The sequence below is a fragment of the Halictus rubicundus genome, chromosome 11, assembly GCF_050948215.1.
Source record: "Halictus rubicundus isolate RS-2024b chromosome 11, iyHalRubi1_principal, whole genome shotgun sequence".
Classification (NCBI taxonomy): Eukaryota; Metazoa; Arthropoda; class Insecta; order Hymenoptera; family Halictidae; genus Halictus; species Halictus rubicundus.
Window position 1 is genome coordinate 1603669 of NC_135159.1, and position 22902 is coordinate 1626570.

At 41.1% G+C, this 22902-nt stretch overlaps 1 protein-coding gene across 1 annotated transcript in view; it reads left to right on the forward strand.

Annotated features, from left to right (window-relative positions):
* Positions 1-22902, forward strand: part of LOC143358837 (neurotrimin) — a 144004-nt gene that overhangs the window by 109113 nt on the left and 11989 nt on the right. Inside the window, exons 4-8 of the mRNA XM_076796312.1 lie at positions 10020-10178; positions 10314-10442; positions 10723-10860; positions 18740-18889; positions 19722-19769. Coding sequence (XP_076652427.1) covers positions 10020-10178; positions 10314-10442; positions 10723-10860; positions 18740-18889; positions 19722-19769 — 624 coding nt within the window. The remainder of the gene's footprint in view (positions 1-10019; positions 10179-10313; positions 10443-10722; positions 10861-18739; positions 18890-19721; positions 19770-22902) is intronic.

Below are 22902 nucleotides of genomic sequence, written 5' to 3' on the forward strand. Positions count from 1 at the left end.
TTAAGAATTGATGCATATAGAAAAGTGATCGATGAAAAATTCTGTAAACTTTTAAGTAATACAAGAGTAACATACAACTTCCTAACATTCAATCAAATAACGATCAGAGCCATCAAATATTTAATTGTTTGAAATCCAAATTTTTACATTACACGACCTAATAAATCTTCCTAAGAGTGGAATCATTTAAATCTCAAGTAATACTTATTATTAATGGAGATTGCTTGTATAGTTCCGTATCCTCTAATCCAAGAAACGCAATGCATGGTGTGTGAGGAATGTCTCCATTATTTTATTAAACCCCGGTAGTTACAATTATCACTTTTTTCAATTTAACGAATGAATATTTCCATTTAACCGCGTACATTTACAGTAACAATCAGATAATTTAATTATTCAATCGTTTAATATCACTTTGTATCGTATTCGTACCAGTGACTGAAAATTTTCAACATTATAGGCAATGATTCGTTCAGTGAAATACCGTTCAATTGATGTATCATGAAAATACGATTCATCTGTCCATGACGCACATCTGCATGATCGAACAACGAATCAGATTAGCTGCACACCACTGCAGGATACGTTGATTGCATTTCTCTGTACGACGACATAGAAATGTAGCTTTTGTCTTTCACATTGTATTTATAAGTCCGTAAAAATTATATAAGAAATGCTTTATAGATAAATTATTGAACTCAAAGACTGCACACGAAATGAGAATATTTACGCGAGAAGATTTAAAAACACATTATTAAACATGACAATAAATATATGGAATCCGAAGAAAATAGCGAATTTGTTACCTACACTCCAAAAAAAGGCAACACACGTCTGTTATACTTCATTCCTCATGCTGTAAATAATATAACGCGAATAGTTCAAATGCTACATGAATATTATTTCGGATAAACATAAACATACCTTGTGGTTAATATATCATAACTTCAATGGGTCCCCTTAAAAAATAACTAATAAGATTACAGTAATTCTTGTTTTGAAGGAGCAGAATTTTAGTAGTATAATTTTTAAAAAAGGAAAGTAGTAGATCAGTTGTATAGTACCGACACATGCTTCAAGCAAGCATAGCACGATATGACGCAACTCTTTCAAGATGAAATACAGCAAAAGAAATCGCTCGCAATATTGGAGCGAATACCAGCACAAAATTATAACGAAATCATTATTATAACCAACACATAAAATAGATCGTGACTTATTTGTGAACACTCAAAGGAGACCTGTAGAAGAAACATTTTTACGGATAACAAAAGATTTACTATACTTCTTAAAAAAATTAAAGGATCACCTCTACGAACTCGAGAAATTGGGTCAATGTAAAGTGACCAGAACTCCGGCAAAAATTGTTGTATCGATATCGTTAAAAATTTTCAGCTACATTGCTTTTTAACACACTTATAGCGTTATAAAGAAGACTTTGACAGTTACAAAAAATTCTGTTCAACTTCCAAACATCACATTACCTTATGTTATAATGTCGGCGTACCTCGGTTCGTTTGTGTATTATAATTAGCCCAGATGGGCTTACTATCATGATAATCTTTTTTAAAGAGCAATATTTTTTATACTTGCGCGATCAAAATGACCGGTCCTTAGAAAAAGTTATTGTTACTATAATTAAACGTAGATAATACTCAATTTGTTGCTGAATGAATTCGTAGATTAACAATTTCCATAAAATGACAATACAAATTTATTTTTATATAATTTCAATTATATACAAAATACTGCGATGCTCTCTACTCAATTTACAAAATTGTACTGTATCGTCCACCTTTGCGGTTTGGATGTATTTGCCATGAAACGTATGTAACTTGATAGCGTCTCATTCAATAAGGCGGCTCATTTATTTTGAGTTGGCCATGTCACATTGTGAATCGCCTTTCTTTTATACTGATTGTTTAGGTTTAGAAGAGCTATTTAATTACCATATTATCTCGTGCGGTCAAATTGACCGGCCGCGGTAGGTAGAACAGGCTACAAATATTTCTTGAAAAAAAAATAAAACGAGAAATAAATGCTGGAAAATACATTTTATACATACTTTAAGAAAAGTCGTAAAGATAAATAGCGACGTGATCATGTTGTACGTATGAAATTGTACGCAGAAGTTTGAAAAGATCAATTTGACTGGCCGTAGTAGGTTTAGTGTTAAATACCTGAGAATTTAATCATTTTAATCTGTTGACAACTAATATCATTGTCTTCGTCTGGCACATTTCCAATTGTTTCTGTTAATTCTTTGTATGGCCACTGGTTAATTCGTCTTTTAACACAATACAGTAATCTAACGATGCATTGCATAAAACACCCCCATATCATGGGTGCATTGGCATCAAATTTTACAGTCTCTCTTATCTGCCAGTTTTGTAATTTTTTCCTCGTCAAATCTAACATCAATTTCGTCCAAATCTGTTAATTTTCAATTCACCTGACCACATAACTTTTGTTTGTCCGAAGAAAATGAAAAGTGACTGAAATGTTTACAAATTAGTGTGTAAAGCTGCAAGTGAGAATTAAGGTAATACAGTGCTGCTACCGTGTTCTGGTCGTAATTGACAAGTTTCCACAGTCCGTTATACGCAGTAAAACTTTGCGTGAATTGTTGATAAATGGTATAGAAATAAAGTTGAATTGGATGTTGTTGTAGGCATTGTTTTGCCAGTATTAGCGCCTGCGGCTGATCCCTTAAAGATCGGTCAGGCTTTGTTGCGTTTACACATGGTGTGCCGACTGAATGTATTCTAACGGTGCTAGATTTGCTCACTACCTTATATAGTGACCCTTTCACCACCCGGCTGTCGCTACAAACATAAATGTATTTGTTCCTGTATCCTTTGTTCAGGTTTAACTTGACACACACCAGAATGGCAAACACCTCAGCCTGGAAACTGATGCGTGGGGCCCCAGTGGGTGCCAGTTCCTATTGAGGCCCCGGCCCTTTACAACATCCCTCCCTTGGCTGTGACTATGGCCTGCGCCTGGCCAGGGGCTGGGCCTTCGAGAGCAATCCTTGCTCTTTAGACATTTTTCCTGGCCGCACCTTTGATTTTTTATTTCTAGACTTCCCTTGCGGGTGGCAAGGTCTGCCCGGTCTCCTTCTCCACAACTTCCAAAATATTTTTGAGATTATCCATAAGAAATCCCAGGAGCAGACAGGAAAGGGTGGTCCGCCACGCAGAGCCTGACTTGTAGGGGCAAGACTAGTATACCACTGGGAATCGCCCGGTTCGCCGTGGGCAACGTTCAAGGCACCTGTAACCCCGGTGCCATACAGCCCTCAGCATGATAGCTCTCACCTTGGCTTTGAGGAGTTCATCCGCGGCAGGTCCTTCGTTCACTCAACTGACAACTTCTACGACGTTTCCATAACGGTGTGCTGTAAATTATGTTACATTTGGTAAAATGATAATAGCACTTCATGTTCAAGTAGCCACAAAAGGGTTTCTTCACAATACTTGTGTCGATATTTCGGAATACTTTAATAAGTATATGTGTCATTATTGTAATCTTTTTTGGAGCTGTACTCCGTTAAGTTATATATTCTTGGTATCTCTGGCACGAGGTGTTGACCATTAATTAAGGTAAAATAAATAAGAAAGTAATTTCGGCACAAGGAAGGAAATTCGTAATAATAAGCACTTGCAGGTGCAACGAATACTTTTATCATATTATGTATTATATGGGGTCTCAGACTTGCGCCCTTTTCCTTGCGCGTAATTTTTCAAATTGTGCTCCAAGCGTTCTTCAATTGTCTTGGCACAAGGAAAAGGCCACGCTTGACCAACGCAGTCATCTAGCCGTTGCCAAGGAACCACTTATATACTATAGTATACTTATTAGGTTGGACCTTACTTCCTGAACATCGAATTTTTCGGGACACCCCGTAGGATTGTGATAGTGGCTAAAACAACAATCTATGCAAAATTTTAGATCATTCGAATAACGGGAACCCGTGTTTCAAACAACTTGAAAATTTTTTATTTTTGAAACTTGGTCTTCTCCATTGAAGTATATCGTAAATATACATCTTTATACGTCGCTGAATTGTCTTACCCTGGTCGATAACTATACAGAAAGAAAATACAAGCGAAGGCAAAAACTCGAAGTGCGATCCGTGTAGTGCACGAAGCGGAATTTCTGCGAGCAGTGAGCGTTCGGTGTTTGCGCTGCGCTATTTAACTGGTCGGGAGCCATCGGTTAGGCTAGCAAAGGGAGTGGGGAATTTGAAATTGCAAGGGCGCGGCAGCATCGTGCGTTTGTTGGCAAGTAGAGCTGTAACTTATGAAATACCCGGGTACTCGGGTAAGCCATGAGACACTCGGGTAAACGAAAATTACCCGAGTGCCCGGGTATCTCATGAGATAGTCGGCTACCCGAGTACTCGGTTATCTCATGAGATACTCAGGAACTCGGGTATCTCACGTACTCGGGTAAAGGTACTAGCTCTATTGGCAAGGCGAGGGCAGTGCTCTAGGGAGACTGCTCGAGGGAGACAATGGAAATTAGATAATGGATTTGGCATTTGGAAGATTGGAAACGATGGCTCCTGTGACAAATACATAATACTTCCCGCATGCGCAGTGTCGCCAGATCAAGACTTGTGTCCCCGTTCTAACTTTCCCTTCTACCGCGCTATTCTCCACACTTCTGCTGCGGCCCGGTCACTGCAAGGTGTGAGGCTGTTTGCATATTCGGGCTCGATGCAACCGGCAAAAACTGTTTCGCGACGCGACTGTTTTTATCGCGGCATATATTTACAAAGATATTGACAATTATTTACGTATACAATGTACTATATATTTATGTACAAAAAACTCTGTTTTACAATCGAAAAGAAATATTTAGAGAAGAAAAATGAAAACATCCTTATGAATCAAATATATCCTTTTAAAAGGTGCGTTAAAATATTTTGTATATCTTTTGATAATGTTTGTTTTTTTTTGTATGTGAAAACTGTTTTGTATTTTCGGCGACAATTTGTAGTATATGTTGCTTTTCCTCCGTATTTTTAGTTAATATTTAAATATATTCGTGCATAGTCTGACACCACGTACAGTTATGTATATTGAAGAATCAAATAATCAATATCTCTGTGAATGTAGATTTCTACATCATAAGGAACGATTTCCAATCTTTTGCAAGATTCGTCTGTTTCAATATTAATCGCCTCCACCATTCGTAGTTTCGTGCTGTGTTCCTCGATTTTGTCAAAACTTTATCACCTCGAATAAAGTCTAAGTTTTGCGTTGTACAAAAAAACTATTTCTACAGATATTGCATGGTATCAAGGGGACATGGTATGGTGCACATGACTTTTTTATACAGTGGAGGTGATTTGAAGGTCAACTTTGGTTTTTTAAATGGAACCGTATATTTTCTTATGCACCAATCGGCACAATCGTGCAGCTTTGTATTCTCTATAAAAAAAAATATTAACCAATGATTGTGATGTAGATATCTACATTCACAGAGATATTGATTATTTCATTTCCCAATAGATTCGTATAAATTATCTACATGTTGTAAATTTCATCGAAATTTATTAATTGGTTTATGAGCTATAAACGATTAAACATGATGAAAATTACAAATTCTCACGATTTTCACCACTTTTAATCGTTTATAACTCGTAAATCATATAATTTATATATATCTATAAAACACATTTAAAAAATTTTCATTATAAGCCCAAATAAAAAAGTTATGAAAAGAAACTTTTACCATTATTTAATGACTTAGGCTAAACGCAATTTTTCCAAAATATTTATCATGTGTCATCTAGCAAACTAATCCACTTAAATAGACAGAGTTACTGCGGTCGGTTGGTCCATTTACAAAAAAAGTTATTCTGATTTAAAGTTTGTTGCATCAATTATGAGACCGACTGTACGTCACAGTTGAAATCAAAGAATAAATGTATAAACTGAAGTACACTGATTCTCAATAATAAAGTAAGTAAAAAAACTGTGTGCCGAGTGCCAACTGAGACGAGCATAAGGCGTATGATAAGCGTCGATGGGCTACAAGTAGGAGGATATCGATAGACTAACCGGGTGGCTTTGACCTGCCAATTCAGCATCACCCATGCGGGTACTCAACCGCAAATCGAGTTCCAGCCGTAGGGCAGAATAAAATAGACCTCATCTAACCCTTCCCCTGTTCCCTGCTGCCACCCCCTTTCTTATTGGTCATACTAGCTGCTGGCTGCCGACCGATTCACATGTAAGCGAACGCGGTAAGACATTACTCGGGAGCGACGCGTTTCTTAAAAGTTCAAGATGGGAGGGAATGCTAGAGGAGTCACTTGGCAGAGAAAATCTAGTTGGCTGTAATGAACATGGTCAACTGGAAAAATCTAATCGTGAGATATTAAAAATACTTGACGAATATACATATGTACTTACATAAGCCATTTCACGCCAAATGATCATACTTTACATCAGAGATGACTCACCCTGTTAAGTGACTCACCCTGTATACACAGAACGGCGGGCACAAAGCCGCGCCCCTGTGGGCAAGGCTCCATGTATTTGTCACACGCATCATCATAGCTACGAGACCAGCTACGGTTGTGCTACGACCTACCCCCACTTCGTTAAGTCACCTGGTCCTAACTTCGCCCACGGGCATCGGCGGGTATATATACAGGGTGAGTCACCTAACGTTTGCACCTCAAATATCTTTGTTGTTTCTAAAGATACGTAAAATAAGGTAAGGACAAAGTTGAATGATACAATGGGGCTGACACGATGCCAAAAAAAATTTTGTTTTTATGTCATTTTTTTAGAGATATCAAGGTGACCTTCACTTTTTTAAATGGAACCACCCTTTTTTAAACACCTACAATGATAGTCCCTTTCATTAGGAATTCAGTGGCAATAATTATTCCAAGGTCATTCAAGGTCACAGACAGAGAAACGCATTTTACAAACAGAAACTCTAGGAGATTGTGCATTGCTATTGTTTTCTTACCAGAATTATCCACATCTTTCAACCATTATATGCAAATAAATTTCCGGCTTCGTTTCATGAACTTTGCAATTTCTTAAATTGATAAGTTTCATTTTCTTAATTATTTAAATTTTCCCATTATTCAGTTTCTTCCTGCGATCCATTATTAAAAGTATTATAAATATAGAAGAAAGTAGAAAGTATTATAAATATAAGTGTGCTATTATAAATTTCATCTTTCACAATTCGATGTCATATTACTCAAAACAAAAATATTATTTATAACAATTTGGAAGCTGCGTTCGAAATTTTACCATTTTTTACAGTAAATCTTAAAATGTCACGTAAAAGATGCTGTTTACTTTCTACTAATATTTGTGATATCGAGTTATATATTTTTTCGTTAAGGAGGTATTCGAGTGTGAACATTTGAAACAGTCGATCTATTTCGTTTTGTATTTTCTTAAAGAATAAAATTTTTAGAAATGTATGTGTAAAATCCTATATCAGAATTTCTAAAATTAACAGACTCCTGATGTACGTTTATTTTTTCACGACGTTGTTTGACAGAAATTTTAAAAATGCAGGACTTTTCTTAGGAAGAGGAATGCCCGCTTTATGGTTTTGGGCCGTCATAAATATATTTTTATTGTACATGTACATATGGTAAATGGACCATATTGTTATCAGCTTATAAAGCTTTAAACAATTGGCTTAAAATTGTATATACATCTAAAAATACATGTATCACTATAGCCTGAACTAGAATTATTTTAAAGAATTTCTTTTTTCTATTCTTTTTAAACCTCTCACCGCTAGTGACGTACGGGAGAGTCGGTCGCGGCGATACAGTTGAAGTTGAAATGCATTGAATTCAATTGACGGTTCCGCACGATAAACAACTTTCTTGGCGGCCAGGCAACGACGTGCATGAAATGAGTGTCGATACAGAAAAGTTCAATTTCAATTTTAGAAATTGCATCCCGAAGTGCGATGCGAGAAATCTTAAAAACTTTATCTGTTAATAATTAAGCAAATGAGACATTAAAAAAGCAGAATGGGAGGAAATTGTTCATATATTTGAATTTGATGGTGCTTTAGAACAAGAAAAGAGGAAGCCTGTTTGACGATCTGCGCGACTCTGACAACTTTTGAAGACTCATGTCAAGGGACACGGTGTCCCCCCCTTAGCCGCTTGTTTGGACCACGGTTTTCGCCTCTGGGAGAGGTGGGAACGGGGGGCGATGTCCCGTCCCTGGCCATGGAATGAGGTCGCCGCGAGGGGGTCATTGGTGGCGTGTTCCGGCACGCCCGGAAATCCTCCACCCTTCCTTAATGACGCCCTAGACGGGGCGGGCCAAATTAGTAAACCAGCCCTGCTGGTGCGGCAAAACCGCTCCGGGGTAGGCCCAATACAGGAGTCACCCCCAGCGGCGGTGGTTCGGGCATTAGCCCTTCCTACCACCGCCACCTTTCACGCCTTTCACTAAAGGTCTTCGGTCTCTCGGGGGGGGGGGGGGAATACTTGGATTCCGTAGCATGCACATCATCAATTTTTGACTTCTAACACTTATTTTAAAAAATATCTGCATAATAAATATCTCGTCAGCTCATGACCAGTGCACGCTCCATTGAACCTTTCCCTTTCGAATGAGCCCTTTCTTAGTGAAAAATATTCTCAGGACGAAAAGTTGAGGCACGTGAAACCATTTTTCGCCTATTTTTGTCGGTAACATGGTCACTCTACCTTATCGCGAATAAGGTAGAGTGACTGCATTACGATCAAAAAATGGTTTTACATGCCTCAAGTTTTCGTCCTTATATAAGAATATTTTGTCGCTGGTAAAGGGCTCATTCGAAAGAGGACGGTTCAATCTAGTGCGCGCTGGTTAGGAACTGACCAGATTATGCAGATATTCGGTAATGTAAGCGTTAGAAGTAGGCCAAAAATTGACTATGCGCATGCCGTGAAATCCAAGCATTTTTATGTGACATTGGATGTGTTTTCTGGATGAAATCGAGAGCAGCGCACACTAGAAAATATCTCCAGCTACAAATTGAGCTATATTTTGTCTTGATTCTCTGCGAAATAAAGCCAAAAACTTGAAGCACGTTTCTGGCGTTAGAATTCATAATATCGATAATACAGACCAAAAAATGTGACAAGTTTAGTCACAGACTTAAGACCCGTCGGATTAAGACCAAGACGGAGCTTAAGACTATGTCTGAAGGCTGTGAATAGAAATTATTAATTAAAAAGTCACGTGACTATTCCGGGCCCTTAAGCAAGTTGACCAGCTTCCTTGTGGAAAACGTGGGATAGAAAAAGTCTTACTTATAAGCAGCTTGATTTAATTTGGTCCGCATTAAGTTGTCAAGCGGCTTGATAGCGTGCTAGTTTGGTCACCGCACAGTCAGTCCGGATCAAGTTGGTAAGTGCTTGATGACCTGCTGGATTTGGTTCAATTTGTTCCTTGATGTCATGAATATTGAAGCTTTAGTATCATTGGATACGAAAATTTTTATGCTGCTACGCATGATAAGTACGTACGTAATGTTTGTGAAAGTAACATTTTCATTATAATAATCGCGTTATACTAAACGAAATCGTAAGACAAGTACAAAAAGCTGAACCAGATAAAAAAATGTTAGCTTTGCGAAGTCGTTCGAGGAATATGTATATTCTATTTACCAATACGCACAGTATAAATATTCAATGCGTAGTGATTCAGGAAAGATCATCGACAGCCACAAGTCCAAGATCATTTTTTAACCTTGGGACTATAATGCGAGGGAGGGGTGTAAACATTTACATTATGTTTATTACATTCTTATGATTGGGAGTTTAACTTCCAGATCAAGCTCGTCTACTCGGCGCAGGTTAATTTCTCTGCGCCTTACAATACATTTCACACTTCATTATACATTAATAATACTTTAATTTTAATTAATAGAAAAAATTAATATAATTCATAAATTAATATAATTAAAGATTTTATTAACGATTTATAACATATTTCTGTACTTCTGTTTATCTTTAACAGTTCCGCCGGATATTTTGGATTACCAAACAAGTACAGACATGGTAGTACAAGAAGGTAGCAATGTAACATTGCATTGTGCAGCAACAGGATCACCGGAACCTACCATTACCTGGCGACGCGAAGATAGTCAATTAATACTTTTGCCAAATGGAGATGAAGGTAAGTCGGAACTCTTATAGGAATTCATATATGTACATTCTGTATTAATGTCGTAGTCCAAATAAAACTTTAAGACTTTTTAAATTTACGTTTCTGATTTTATTGCTCTCGACTGTATGCTAATTATAATTACAGTTGTCAGCGTTGAAGGACCAAGTTTCAATATTACTAAAGTAAATCGATTACACATGGGATCGTACCTTTGCATCGCATCTAACCATGTTCCACCATCGGTTAGTAAAAGAATTATGCTGATTGTACATTGTAAGTATTATTTAATGTTCATTATGAATATTTTTGTCGCTTCTTTATATACTGTCGCAACTTTAATCGATTCTTTATATACGTAGTGATAATAGATAATTTCAGCATTTATTTTACTATCATTCTAACATGCTTCAATATTAATTGAAATATTTTGGATAACAATAGACAGGCATATACATATTGCATTAGATACCACTTTATTATTTTTTGGCAAATCTTCTGGCGAACCGCATGTTTTAATGTAATGAAAGACGGACATTTTTACTGTTTCTTCCAGTTCCACCCATGATTTGGATACCAAATCAATTGGTAGGCGCTCGAGAAGGACAACAATTGACTTTGGAGTGTCATTCAGAAGCTTATCCTAAATCAATCAATTATTGGACAAGAGATAAAGACGAAATAGTACCACAAGGTAGATTAAAACAATTAATTAATTAAATAAAGTAGAATTATATATATGAATATCGGAACATAAAAGTATTCAAGGGGCGATATAATACTCTGTTGTAATTACAATTTCCAGCAGATTATAACTTTTTCAAATTTCTTTTATTATATTTTAAATATTATTTATTTATAATTTTCCTAAATGTTTATAATAGATCTACGAGAACAGAAGACAAACATGTGATTTTTTCTTAATTCTCGTGTATCGTTTTCAAGAACTGATTTCGAAAATTGAAAAGAAAAATTAAAATTTTCAACTTCGAAGACGTCTTGTACATACTTTCACAATCACGATTATACAATTATAATTTCAATACTAATATTCTGTTCAATTTCCTGAGTAAGGAGATATAGTTAAATACTACAGTGTGAGTACCAAACATCTTTAAGCAATGGTCAAAATTAAAAACGCGCTTAAAAAAGTGCTAATATTTGCGAATATTATTCAATTTATATGAAAAAAAATAAACATGCAGAAGAAAATCAAATGATTCTACACAATCGAGCGCCTTTTTATTCTGGAGATGGCATTGATAGAATTTATAAATTTTGTTTCGTTTACAAAATAGAAACGAAATAGTTGGTAACGATTACATTCCGTGCGCGAAACTCTCCCGGGTCTGCCTGCATAGGGGTCCCCCGTCCCTAATGGGTCCGCGCTTAGCGATGCGTCCGCAAGATGGCCACGAGCTGCGAGAACCTGTGGGCTCGCCTTTACCCCCGACCGATGGTGGGGTACCGCGCCTGTGCGCTCCCCATATTTAGGCATATTCTGCGAGCCATGCGGAATGCTCGCCCCTTCCGTTCTGTACTCTCGAACGAGTCGCACGTTTCTATCGGCGCTCAAATATATCACGTTTCGTGTCAGTTAAGTAATATCGTACTCGCGAAAGCTCCGGGCATCGCTTAGATACGTTATTTTCAATTCTGTATTGCTCGATATCTCTCGCTGCACTTTGAGCGGGGAAGTGACGTGAATAAACCAAGATCGTGGTGAATCTCCTTGTGGTGTTTTTATGACCATTGAACACGTGGAGAGGATGTAGGCTCTCCATTCTCCTTCTGTTTTCCACATTGGGCATCGACTATATCCTACATTGGTGACCCGAATTCCTACAAACCTGTAGGTTTAGGGACGGTATATCTCTCGCGGGAGAATATACGAAGCTTCGGGAAGGTTTCGAAGCACGTAGCCTACTCTACGTTACAGGAACACGTGGTTAGGAACTTTCATAAATTCACTCTATTTGTAGTTCAACGAGAACCATTTACTGAGTTTATTGGAAAAACTATAACAACGTCCGTCGTATCGGTACGACGGAGACTCTGTGCAAAGAGGTAAGCCTCGAGGCGCAATACAAACTGGAGGAGTTCGGGTACGTCCGACAGCGGAGAATAATTATCACGAACTGTACGAGGGAAGCCTCGTGTAACGGTTGCTCCGAGAGACCGTTGGGAGTAGGACTGCCAACTCCCTAACTGAAATCTCCCTACACTCTGCCCTACGAGAGAATGGTACCGCGAGAGAACCGATTTTCGTCCGTCGTTGCGCATCTTCGCCCTGATTGGTCCCTTCCCAATGCACAGCGCATGTGCGTAGTGACGCCACGCGCTGCAGTGCTGCACGTGGCCTCATTCGTAGCCATACCGGGTGTTCATACGGTATTCATAGTGCTCAGAGTTCGTAGTGTTCTTCCATCGTGTTCGTAGTGTTCGCAGTGTTTTTTTGAAATGGAAGATCAAGTTCCTGAGCCGTCGCATACATCTCCAGCGAAGAAAAATCCGAGGGGAAAGGTAAGCTTATATTATACATAATTATTTATCATGCATTTCGCTACTATAAGCTTATTTCTTTTTTTAAGAAATTATAGTTTCTATTTTACTAAACTTTTTTTTTACTAAACTTTTTTTTTACTGAACTTTTTTTTTACTAAACTTTTCTCCGTTTCTAGTTTGTCCGATCCGCACAAAAACAGATTATTATTAATCCGTATAAAAGCGTGATAGCGGAAAACCCGGGAATAAAATATAAGTCGCTAATTCTAATGCTTGTGCAAAAGACAGGCATTGGAAGAGTCACCGTCAGCAAAACCCTGGCGGAATACAAATCTACAGGAAAAGTGACATCGCCAAATAAAAAAAAGCGGCGCCTCAATATTTTAGAAAAAACTTCGGAAGCCGATATATTAGCAATAAGAAGAAAAGTTCACAGCTTCTGGCTCAATCGAGAATTTCCAACCCTAAAAAAAATTCTGGCTGCTGTGAACAACGACGAAAATTTGCCGTCGTTTAGTGAAAGTACACTCCATCGACTATTGCAACGTATGGAGTTTAAATTTATTCAGCGAAAACGCAACAGCGCCCTGATCGATCAACCCCATATCATCTCCTGGCGGCAAAAGTAAGTGACAATCTACATTCAAAAATGTTTTTTTCCAAAAACTCAGTTTCTATCCTCGTTTCTTACAAAAATTTATTTTTTACTACTTTGTAGGTACCTCGAACAAATCGAAAGTTTTCGTTCGGAAGGGCGGTCTATTTACTACCTGGACGAGACATGGATCAACGCCGGCGATACCAAGTCCAGGCAGTGGGTAGACACCAGCGTGATCTGCCCGAGGAACGCCGAAGAAAGGGGCTGGACAACGAGGATACCTGCTCCCACGGGAAAAGGAAAGCGGCTAATTATTACTCACATCGGGTCAGCAGACGGGTTTGTACCAGGGGCCCTCCTTTGCTTCGAGGCAAAAAAAAGAACGGCCGATTATCACGAAGAAATGAATGGAGATACAATTTTTGAATGGTTCAAGAAAATTTTGCCCATGCTGCCAGATAGGTCAGTCATCGTGATGGATAACGCCCCTTACCACAGCGTCAAAAAGGAAAAATATCCTTCCTTGAGGTGGAAAAGGGACGATATCATCACGTGGCTGGAGGGTAAGGGGGAAACGGTGAATCCACGGCTCGTCAAGATTCGATTAATGGAGTTGGTTACAAAATATAAACAACCAGAAAATAATTACGTAATTGACGAATACGCCAGAGAAAATGGACGTGCCGTGCTACGCCTTCCCCCTTACCACTGCGAGTTAAACCCTATCGAGTTGGCATGGGCACAAGTAAAACTATTCATAAGGGCGCGAAATACATCGTACAAATTGGCAGATGTCCGCCAATTTGTAGATGCAGCAGTCGAAAATGTGTCTCCCGAAAACTGGAAAAATTTTATCCGGCATACGCTGAAGGAGGAAAGGAGGCTGTATGAACTCGACCACGTTACAGATTCAGTGTCAGAGGGAAGCCCCGAATGGTTGAAGTCGTCTGATGACTCGGACATCGATGTGAGTCATACATAAGCTGCTTATTGTAAATAGTTGTAAATAGTCTGTAAATAGTTGTAAGTTTTTTGTAAATAGTTGTAAGTTTTTTGTAAATAGTTGTAAGTTTTTTGTAAATAGTTGTAAGTTTTTTGTAAATAGTTGTAAGTTTTTTGTAAATAGTTGTAAGTTTTTTGTAAATAGTTGTGTCATTTTGTAAATAGTTGTAAGTTTTTTGTAAATAGTTGTGTCACTTTGTAAATAGTTGTGTTTTTTGTAAATATAAATATGTGAATGTAAGAGAGTACTAAGAAGATAGATAACGTGATATCGTTAAATTAAATAAATGTGGGCGTATTACAAAATACTATGAATCTTTATTCGCGACAACCGTACACGACAACCGTCAGAATAATTCCTGCTGTCCCAAAAATCCTCGGCCGTGAGAAAGCCTTCGACAGTATGCCTCTTTGTTTATGACACCCCCAAGCCCATGGGTTTATGACTTTCCCTTAGGGAGGGACAACGCGCTGACAAAAAACACATGGCCTGCCTCGACCGTTTGCTTACTTCGATTTTTCTAACATGAATATAAATAATAATATCTGTACATAATCAATGAACCTGTACAGAACCAATGAAATAAACTTTCAAAATAAATAATTAAATTAAATTTATCATTCATTATTGTGGGATGAATGGGTTCCTTGTGCGTGCGGACGACTGGATCATGTTGCGACGGTCCGGCGCCGGTATGTTTGGAAAACTCGAGTGACTGAAGAGGTGTGAATGAAAAGTGTTTAGGACTAGGCGATAGGAGAGTTTGTTTGTTTCTAAGAATGAAAGCGATGGATGCAAGAAACAGAGTGCAAGGGGGTGAAAGAGTATAAAGCGTGGATGCAAATGGTCACGATTTCCTATACCCTATACTTCCATGCTAATTCGTTTCAATACGGTACGCCGCGTATATGAAACTCGCAGTGGGGAGTGGGAGTTGAGAGGTTCGCAGCGCCTTCCGCGGCCAGTCAAGCTGCGCGAAACGGTACCATTCTCTCGTGGGGCAGAGTGTAGGTGCGACCTAGGGGAATGGCGACACCAGCGCCATACTCCCTACAAACCTGTAGGAATATTGGCGCTGCTGCGCTATTCTCTACCGCCATTTTCTACCACTCTATTTCGGACCATCACGGTGTATGGTCGTGTTCTCTCGACAAGCTGCGCAAACGCTCATTTGGTGCCGTTGCAGCTCACCCTGAGCTGCTGGTAAAATATACGTTTTTGTAAGTTTGAAAGTGTGTCCTTCTTTACATTTTCCACGGGTTCCTGCAGAGTAGGCTGCAATATGCGAGTCGTGTACTAATTGCCGCGCTATTCGTAGTTTTTATTTCTCGCGTCGAAACCTTAACACGTTGGTCGCCACGTCACCCATATCTGGGTGACGAGTATGCTTCCGTGGGGGCCTGTCACCCAAATATGGGTGACGCTCTTCTTGTTCGAGTTAATTAAATATAGGATATTATATATAGGATATACAACATAAAAATATTAAAAACACATTATATCATATTTTTTGTTAATTTATATTCTGGATAAAATATTACATTATGCTATGTCGCATGGTATTCGTTAGAACATTCCAAACACACTTGGGGTGATTTTGGACACTTCGAACAATATGTTGTAATTTTTTTTCGTTTCGTAAACTTATCGCTTTCTCTATTTCGGAAGTAAATAATCTTTTCTTTACAATGGATCGAAGGCGATAAGCAACAAATTTTCGCTTATCGCTCTGTTTACGTTCTGCGTATCGACCGGAAACAGCCGAATTACGCTGGGCGACCGACGTGTTAAACCTAGAATTGGTGACTCCGACGTCATCCACGATTCTCCTAATCCTACAAGCCTTCTCGCGAAACTAATTGCGCAGCCTAATTAACGCTGCGGCCACAGGCCGCACGCGTTTCTCGCTACTAAAGACCATCGGGGATGAGATATAAGCCTTCCCACAATGTGAGTCGAGAGGGATGGGATATCGCGTGGTTTTATCGTGCTTGCTCGTCCAAAATCACTAACGTATCTATATTGTGGAGAAAAAGGTAGTAAGTGGGGTACTATTACATATAGTAAATTATTATTATTAATATTTTAGAGACATTACATTATTGGTCACCACCAAGGAATTCTATTGTAGCCAAACTTTTGTACTTTATCGACACTAAAAACGTCGCGCATGCGCGAAAAACCTACGCAATATCCAATCACTAGCCTAGAAGCAAGCGAGGCGGTATACGCAACAGCGCGCTAGTCCTGGGCTCGGACCTCCAGCTGTAGCCACCGGTTCGCCGGGCTACCGTGCCGGGCCGAAAACCCACCGTTCAGCATTTTTATACACAGCCGTACTAGCCGTAATCCGTAATTATAGATCCTGTAAATAGCCGTAGATTTAATAAAGTAGAGATAAGCAAAACAAACTCCGGGCTATTCATTTGAGGTTCCGAAACTCTGGTATAGCGATTGAGTCGGCATTGCTTATCACAATACTCCATTATAACTCCATCCAACGCAAATTTTGCCGTTCAATAATCGATAGGTGATTTTTTAAAGAATGTATGTATGTATTTATATTTCGAGCCCCGTTCTCTATATTACCGATGTACAGGATGTATAAAAATTAAAATGGTCAACCGTCCTAGGGGTAAATCTACATCCTTCATCGATGGACATTTGTTAAAGTTTTTTACATCAACACCTTTTATTCGTCGATAAGAGAAAAAATTTTAAAGGAACCATATATGACAAACAAATAGTTATTCAGACATAAACTGTTAAAGTTTTTGCAACATTTGATTGGATGGAGTTATATGTATAAACAAAAGCCTACTACTACAATCCACCTGACCATGACGATGAGACAAGTGCGTGCCTCGAGCAAACGAAATTTAAAGGGACATTCGTCGCTAGGCCCGTATCAAGTCATTGTCCTCAAGTCTCATTCAGATCATAAATTTAAAGTTGTAAAATATGAGAGAAAACATTCATTGTTATACGAATACTAATCCCTCACTATAAAATACTAATATAAAGTATACTTATAAATTTTTCCAAATAAGAGGTAGAAATGTCAGGTCCGCGTGGCGTTTAAGAGTCCTACACCATTGTCCTATACCTCTCTTAAGAAACTTTCTAAAAGGACAGACGATGCTTTCGAACAGTTACTCATCGACTCTGTGTACCAATCTGCAGGAGAACCGAAACATGTCATTTCTTATTAATATTTTTCACATTTCGTGGACCCTCAGGGGAATACCCTGCACTAGTGGGGATAATTTCGCGACATTTATCATGCAAGTATTAGCGACATGTATAGAGATATCACTGTACCGGCTATGGTACGCCCCTGAGCTGGCTCGAGAACTAGGACCGCCACGGGGAGCGAGAAGCGCGGTCGAGTCGAGGAGCCGTAACCTTCGAAAATCATTTTTGAGAAAGCCGTTAGTCGTCTTAGCAGTTTTTGTTATGGCACGTATTGCCCATTAGATTTTTACCATCGGCCTCAACAGCTCGTACGGATACCGTAAACCTTGAGTTTTCGAAGGGACCCGGAAGCTAGGCAGGTAGGCAACAGCCGGCCACGTCATGCACCGCGGGCCCGTCGGAAATCCCGCTGCATTACCGAAATTACGGGGTCGCCCCCAAATTTAGAGAGACCGCGTCAAGGTTGCAAGGAGTCCTCGAAGAAGTACCTGATTGGCTAAAGAGGCTAATTCAGCCCCGGCCAATAGGATGATTCGGGGAATAGTTAAAAAGCCCCGTAAGCTTCACGTTAGAGCCTTAGATACGATTAGACCAGAGTGAGTCGAGCGGAGATTCTGAGTCGCGTCGAGTCGTAGCATAACACAGCGCTGTAAACTCTGAGAAAATAAAACCATCCTGCCTAGACCAAACACGTTGGGGAGATTCAATATACAGTACCCCAATCCTTTACAGGTATGACTTTAATTAATAACAAGGAGTCTCTATATTTTTTATAAACACAAGCGGCATTGGGAATTTCGGGCTAGATCGGGCGAATAAAGTAGACCCTGTTGTCTAAGTGCACGCGTACCTAACGAATTTTCAAACTGGATTTTCTGGAAATTGAAGCTTCGTATGAAAAATAACTATATTCCTTATTGTCGACTAGATTTTATGTGAGGAATCATCCCCTTGTCGGTTTTATCACGATTTCCCAAACACCCTGTATAAGATAGAAGAAATTAGTTTACCATATGAATCGATACTAGTGGAAACCAAAATGTCACTATTAAAAATAGTGATTTCTTATAAATACACAGCCGTTTCATTGTATTCTTGTATCTCGTACACTCTAAGAAAGAAACAGTTTTAAAATTTATAGAAATCGTGTAATGAATTTTTGAAATTCCTTTATGAATTTCTATTGTACTATAATAACACCTGATGTCTAGAATAAAATATATTACTTGTTTCAATTTTCTTAAATTTTATCAAAATTTATATGTTTTTCAGGAGGGAAATATGAACCCATATCACTAGAAAATGCATACAAAGTCGACATGAAACTAACTATAAATTCTGTCAGCCCGTCGGATTTTGGTTCGTATAAATGTGTCTCCAGAAACTCATTAGGAGACACTGATGGCAGCATCAAAGTGTACCGTAAGTATTACTATTAAGTATTAAGTAATAAAATATTAGATCTAACAGTATACAAATTATACTACCAATGTATATGTATACAAATATACATATACACTATACATTCATACTATTCATTCGATGTTAGTTGTATCAACTATAGAAAATACATAGTGAGTCGTACAAAGCGTTTCAAGTTGCATTTTTTTAAATACTGTGGATATACATATGTATAGGGTTTAACAAAATTATTTGGAGCGGTGTTCCAGTATAGTCCAGAACAAATCTTTAACATTTTGTAGTGTTAGTGTAGCTGTATGAGGCCGGGCGTTGTCGTAAACCAGGATAACGTGTCGAATTGGAAATGCGCGTCTTTTCTGTCGTAGCTTATTCCGACATCAGAAGCAATTTCAGCAACTGTTATATAAGGCGACTAACGAATTGTCTCCTCTGTCACGTTGGTCCTCGAGTGACATTAGTGGTTTTAATTTTCAACACTATCTCGTCCTTCTAAAAATTGTTTATGATTTTTAAGGGTGTTGTTACCGAACTATGCCTTGAACCTTTTCAAAATTCCGGACGGTTTTACGCCTTCTTTCGTGGGAAATTTGATAATGATCCGTTGCGCAACGGGCACGGGTGCCGCATGCTCTAACATCGTGCGACTGATTGAAGCCGCAGTAAGATGCAGCACCTACGCGGGAAATCCCATATAGACATACCAACCAACACCTCTACAAAGCCATAATTCCGGTTTATATTTGATCAATCACGTATAAATCATAAATATAATTCGAATACTTTACTTTATGACGATGACTCTTTCTAATATATTTTCTTTTATACGTTTCAGGAATAACGTCAAATACAAATTCGAGTAATAGCAACACGAGATACAAAGGTAAAATGCTATGAATCTTTTTTATTATAGTATAAGAGCATGAATTTCCGAAGCTTATCGATTAGCCCGAAGCTTTACTGCGGGGGGACCCAGGAACTCTTTACAAATATCGTCTGGTATCCCCCGCGCCTTTATGGCCATAACGTTGTCAACTATGTTTTCCTCATCCCTGGGCCACTAGATGGAAGGCCGAATTCAGCTCGACCTCCCGATGGCTCCGGTCACCCCGTCGCTCGTCCATACCGGAGAAACTTACGCCAGGGACTCCCTCCGACGATGCGGCCGAGGGGGTCGCTGATCGCGGTAAGGGTCCGTCCCTCGGAGGGGTGCATTTCGCACACCTCGCGGGACCAGCTCCCCATCTCGGTGAGCGCGGTTAGTGCCGGCACTGTCACGCCCACAGTCCTCTTCGGCAATTCGGGCAAACTCGATTCGTGGGACGAGGATCTTCCCCATGTCGACCCCACCTTAAGGGGTGGGCCTCTTACCCAACCTCCATTGGAGGAGACATGACCTGCGTGGCTGTGGCCTTAAGGGCCTCACCTCCTTTCGCACGGGTTGACCCAGGACCCGTGCACGTGGCCGCCCGGTAATTCTCTTCTCCGCACCGGTAGCAGCGACCGATCCAGTTTACCGCCTCATGTGGCCACATTTCGACCATGTGTATTCCCGCAATTGGCAACGGAAACACTGGAGTGGTCGCTGCTCCAGGAGTTTCACCCTTGTCGAGGAACACCTGACGGTTACACGGCCGACTCCGGCCACCTTGCTCACCGCGCTAAGAAAGAGTCAGGCCCATATGGTCCCGGGCGCGTTGCCCGGCGGCGGTCTCCGAACTGCCCGTATCGTCACCTCCTTAGGTAGACACGCTCCCGTGCCCGCGAGCGCCACTTGCACCGCCTCCAGGTTGACCGTGGCGTCAATACTTCGGAGACGGAACTCGACCTTCTTTTTCCGTGAGGTCCTCCTTCACTCGGGCCGCCAGAGCTGCAGCCTTGTCCCTACTACACTTCCCGCGGACCATCAACATGATGGCTACGGTTTGGGCAGTAGAGATGGTCAGCCCGTCGGTGATGCCGACCTCTATGGAGAAGGCGTACATCCCCTTTTGCATGGCGTACCATAGGGACACCACACCTCCTACTGACACTGTTACCACTACTACCGCCGTCTTCGGCTGCCTAGGCGCCGTCGTTGTCTCCTTCGTGGGGTGGGGACCCTCCCTCTACTTGGGGGAGGTCTTCCCATGCGATACTGTGCCTCCAGTACCCCCTCTGGGTGGGTTAATGGAGGGGTTCCCCTTGGAGGAATGCGCTGCGGCCAATGTGGCTCCCGCGTTGCCTTCCTGGAGGCCACCCCCACCCACGCCTCGCTTCTGACGACGGACACTGCTGGGGTAGTCCGGCTGGCCGCCGAGCTCGTTGTGCGGACCCGTTGGGGCCTCTGCTCCCTCTTCTTGGTCTCCTTTTTGAGGACCATGCCTTTTACTGAGAGGCCTAACAGCTTCTCTCGTGCAGTGGTCAGCACCTCCTCGTGCGCGTGCGGGAGGAGCGCCACCATTAGACGGCACTCCAGCGCTGCACTTTTGTCCTTGATCAGGCGCTCAACACGGTTTAGGACATCTCCCCCCCCCCCCACCCCTTGTTGTCCACGATCCCCGAGCCCTGGCTGGAGCTCGTGGGGGTGGGCGCGGTACCTCTTCCGGGGCAAGCCCCGGCTGTCCCTTTCTCTGGGTCAGCTGTATCTTCGCCAACTTTTTTGTGGGAACCCCTCAAAGATCGCCCGAGAAGGTCATCCCCCTCGTTTTTCATGCGATGCAAGGGCCCCTCCATATCACACAATTGCTCCTGGACCTCCTCGACATCCTGCCTGTCTGCATTTTTCCCTGTGGCATACCGCGCGCGCTCCGTGTCCTTCACCCTCGCGCAGGCGGTAGACCAGGTGTCCACCACCTGCGCGGCCTGCTAAACGATATCAAGGAGATCATAGGTTGCAGATGTTCTGCATTGCTATGTTAGCTCCTCAGCAAGGGACAATCCCGCTCGCGATGATCGCGCAAAGTGAGCCAATTCCGGCCCACTTTATACGTTCGGGGGAGGAGACGGACCTTTGGTCGTCCTCCATGAAGCTAGAGGAGATGGAGACCACCGACCCCCGTCCAAGTCCCCGTTCTCTGCCTTCTCCGCCTGTACCGGCGTCAGTGGCTTCGTCAACAAGAATAGGGACCATTATTAAGCCTGGGGTCAATGGCATTTCCAACGTCCCCGAGGATGTCGCGGACCCCTCCGCACGACCTTCGGTCCGTACACCCAACCTGGCAATCACCAAGGTCACTCCACCGGCGGAGGATACCTCCCCTGCTCCGTCGCTCTTACCTCCGTAAACCTCGCCAAGCCATCTCTCTTTTCTACCACGACGTCGCGCCCATCCCCCCTTTATCTTCAAATATCTTCGTAAAATCCATAGAAGCCCCACGTGTGTGGTACGAAACCCCAGTCCTTACTTGGATAAGCCCTGCATACTCTGGGGTACGGGCAGGTACCCCAGAAGTGGTACGCTAGAGACCGCTGCACTCACTGGTCCATACCCCTGTGTTAAAACCAAGGATTCCATTTTAACGGTTACAATACGGTTACAAAGCGTCGGCGTTGCGAACAACTACGTCCAAACTTTCCGTAAGTTTTACTAATTTGCCAAGCACCTCTAACCGTGCGCGAACATGAAGTTATCTCGGATGTTAATAAAATTTGGACAATACAATTAAAAATTATTTTAAAAATTTATCTTCCGAATTTATTTTCCAAATTTCTTTTCTACAACTGTTGTCCGAAATTATCGTGCGACATAGTGGAATAGGCCTACGGAGGATACCACTGACAAAAAAAACGCATTGACAATAGTACATCGACGGTAATGTGGAAAGCTATTGATACGGGTATCGCCCTAATGCGCCACGAATATCGCCTATGGTACGCGCCTGAGCTGGTTTGAGAACTCCACGGGGAGTGAGACACGTGGCCGGGTCGAGGGGGCGTAGCCATCGAAAATCGGCCGTTGTGTGTCACTAATTCCGAGGCCTTTTTTTCGTGAGGAAATGCTTTTCGCATACCCCGGCTCCCTGGGGAGAGCCGGG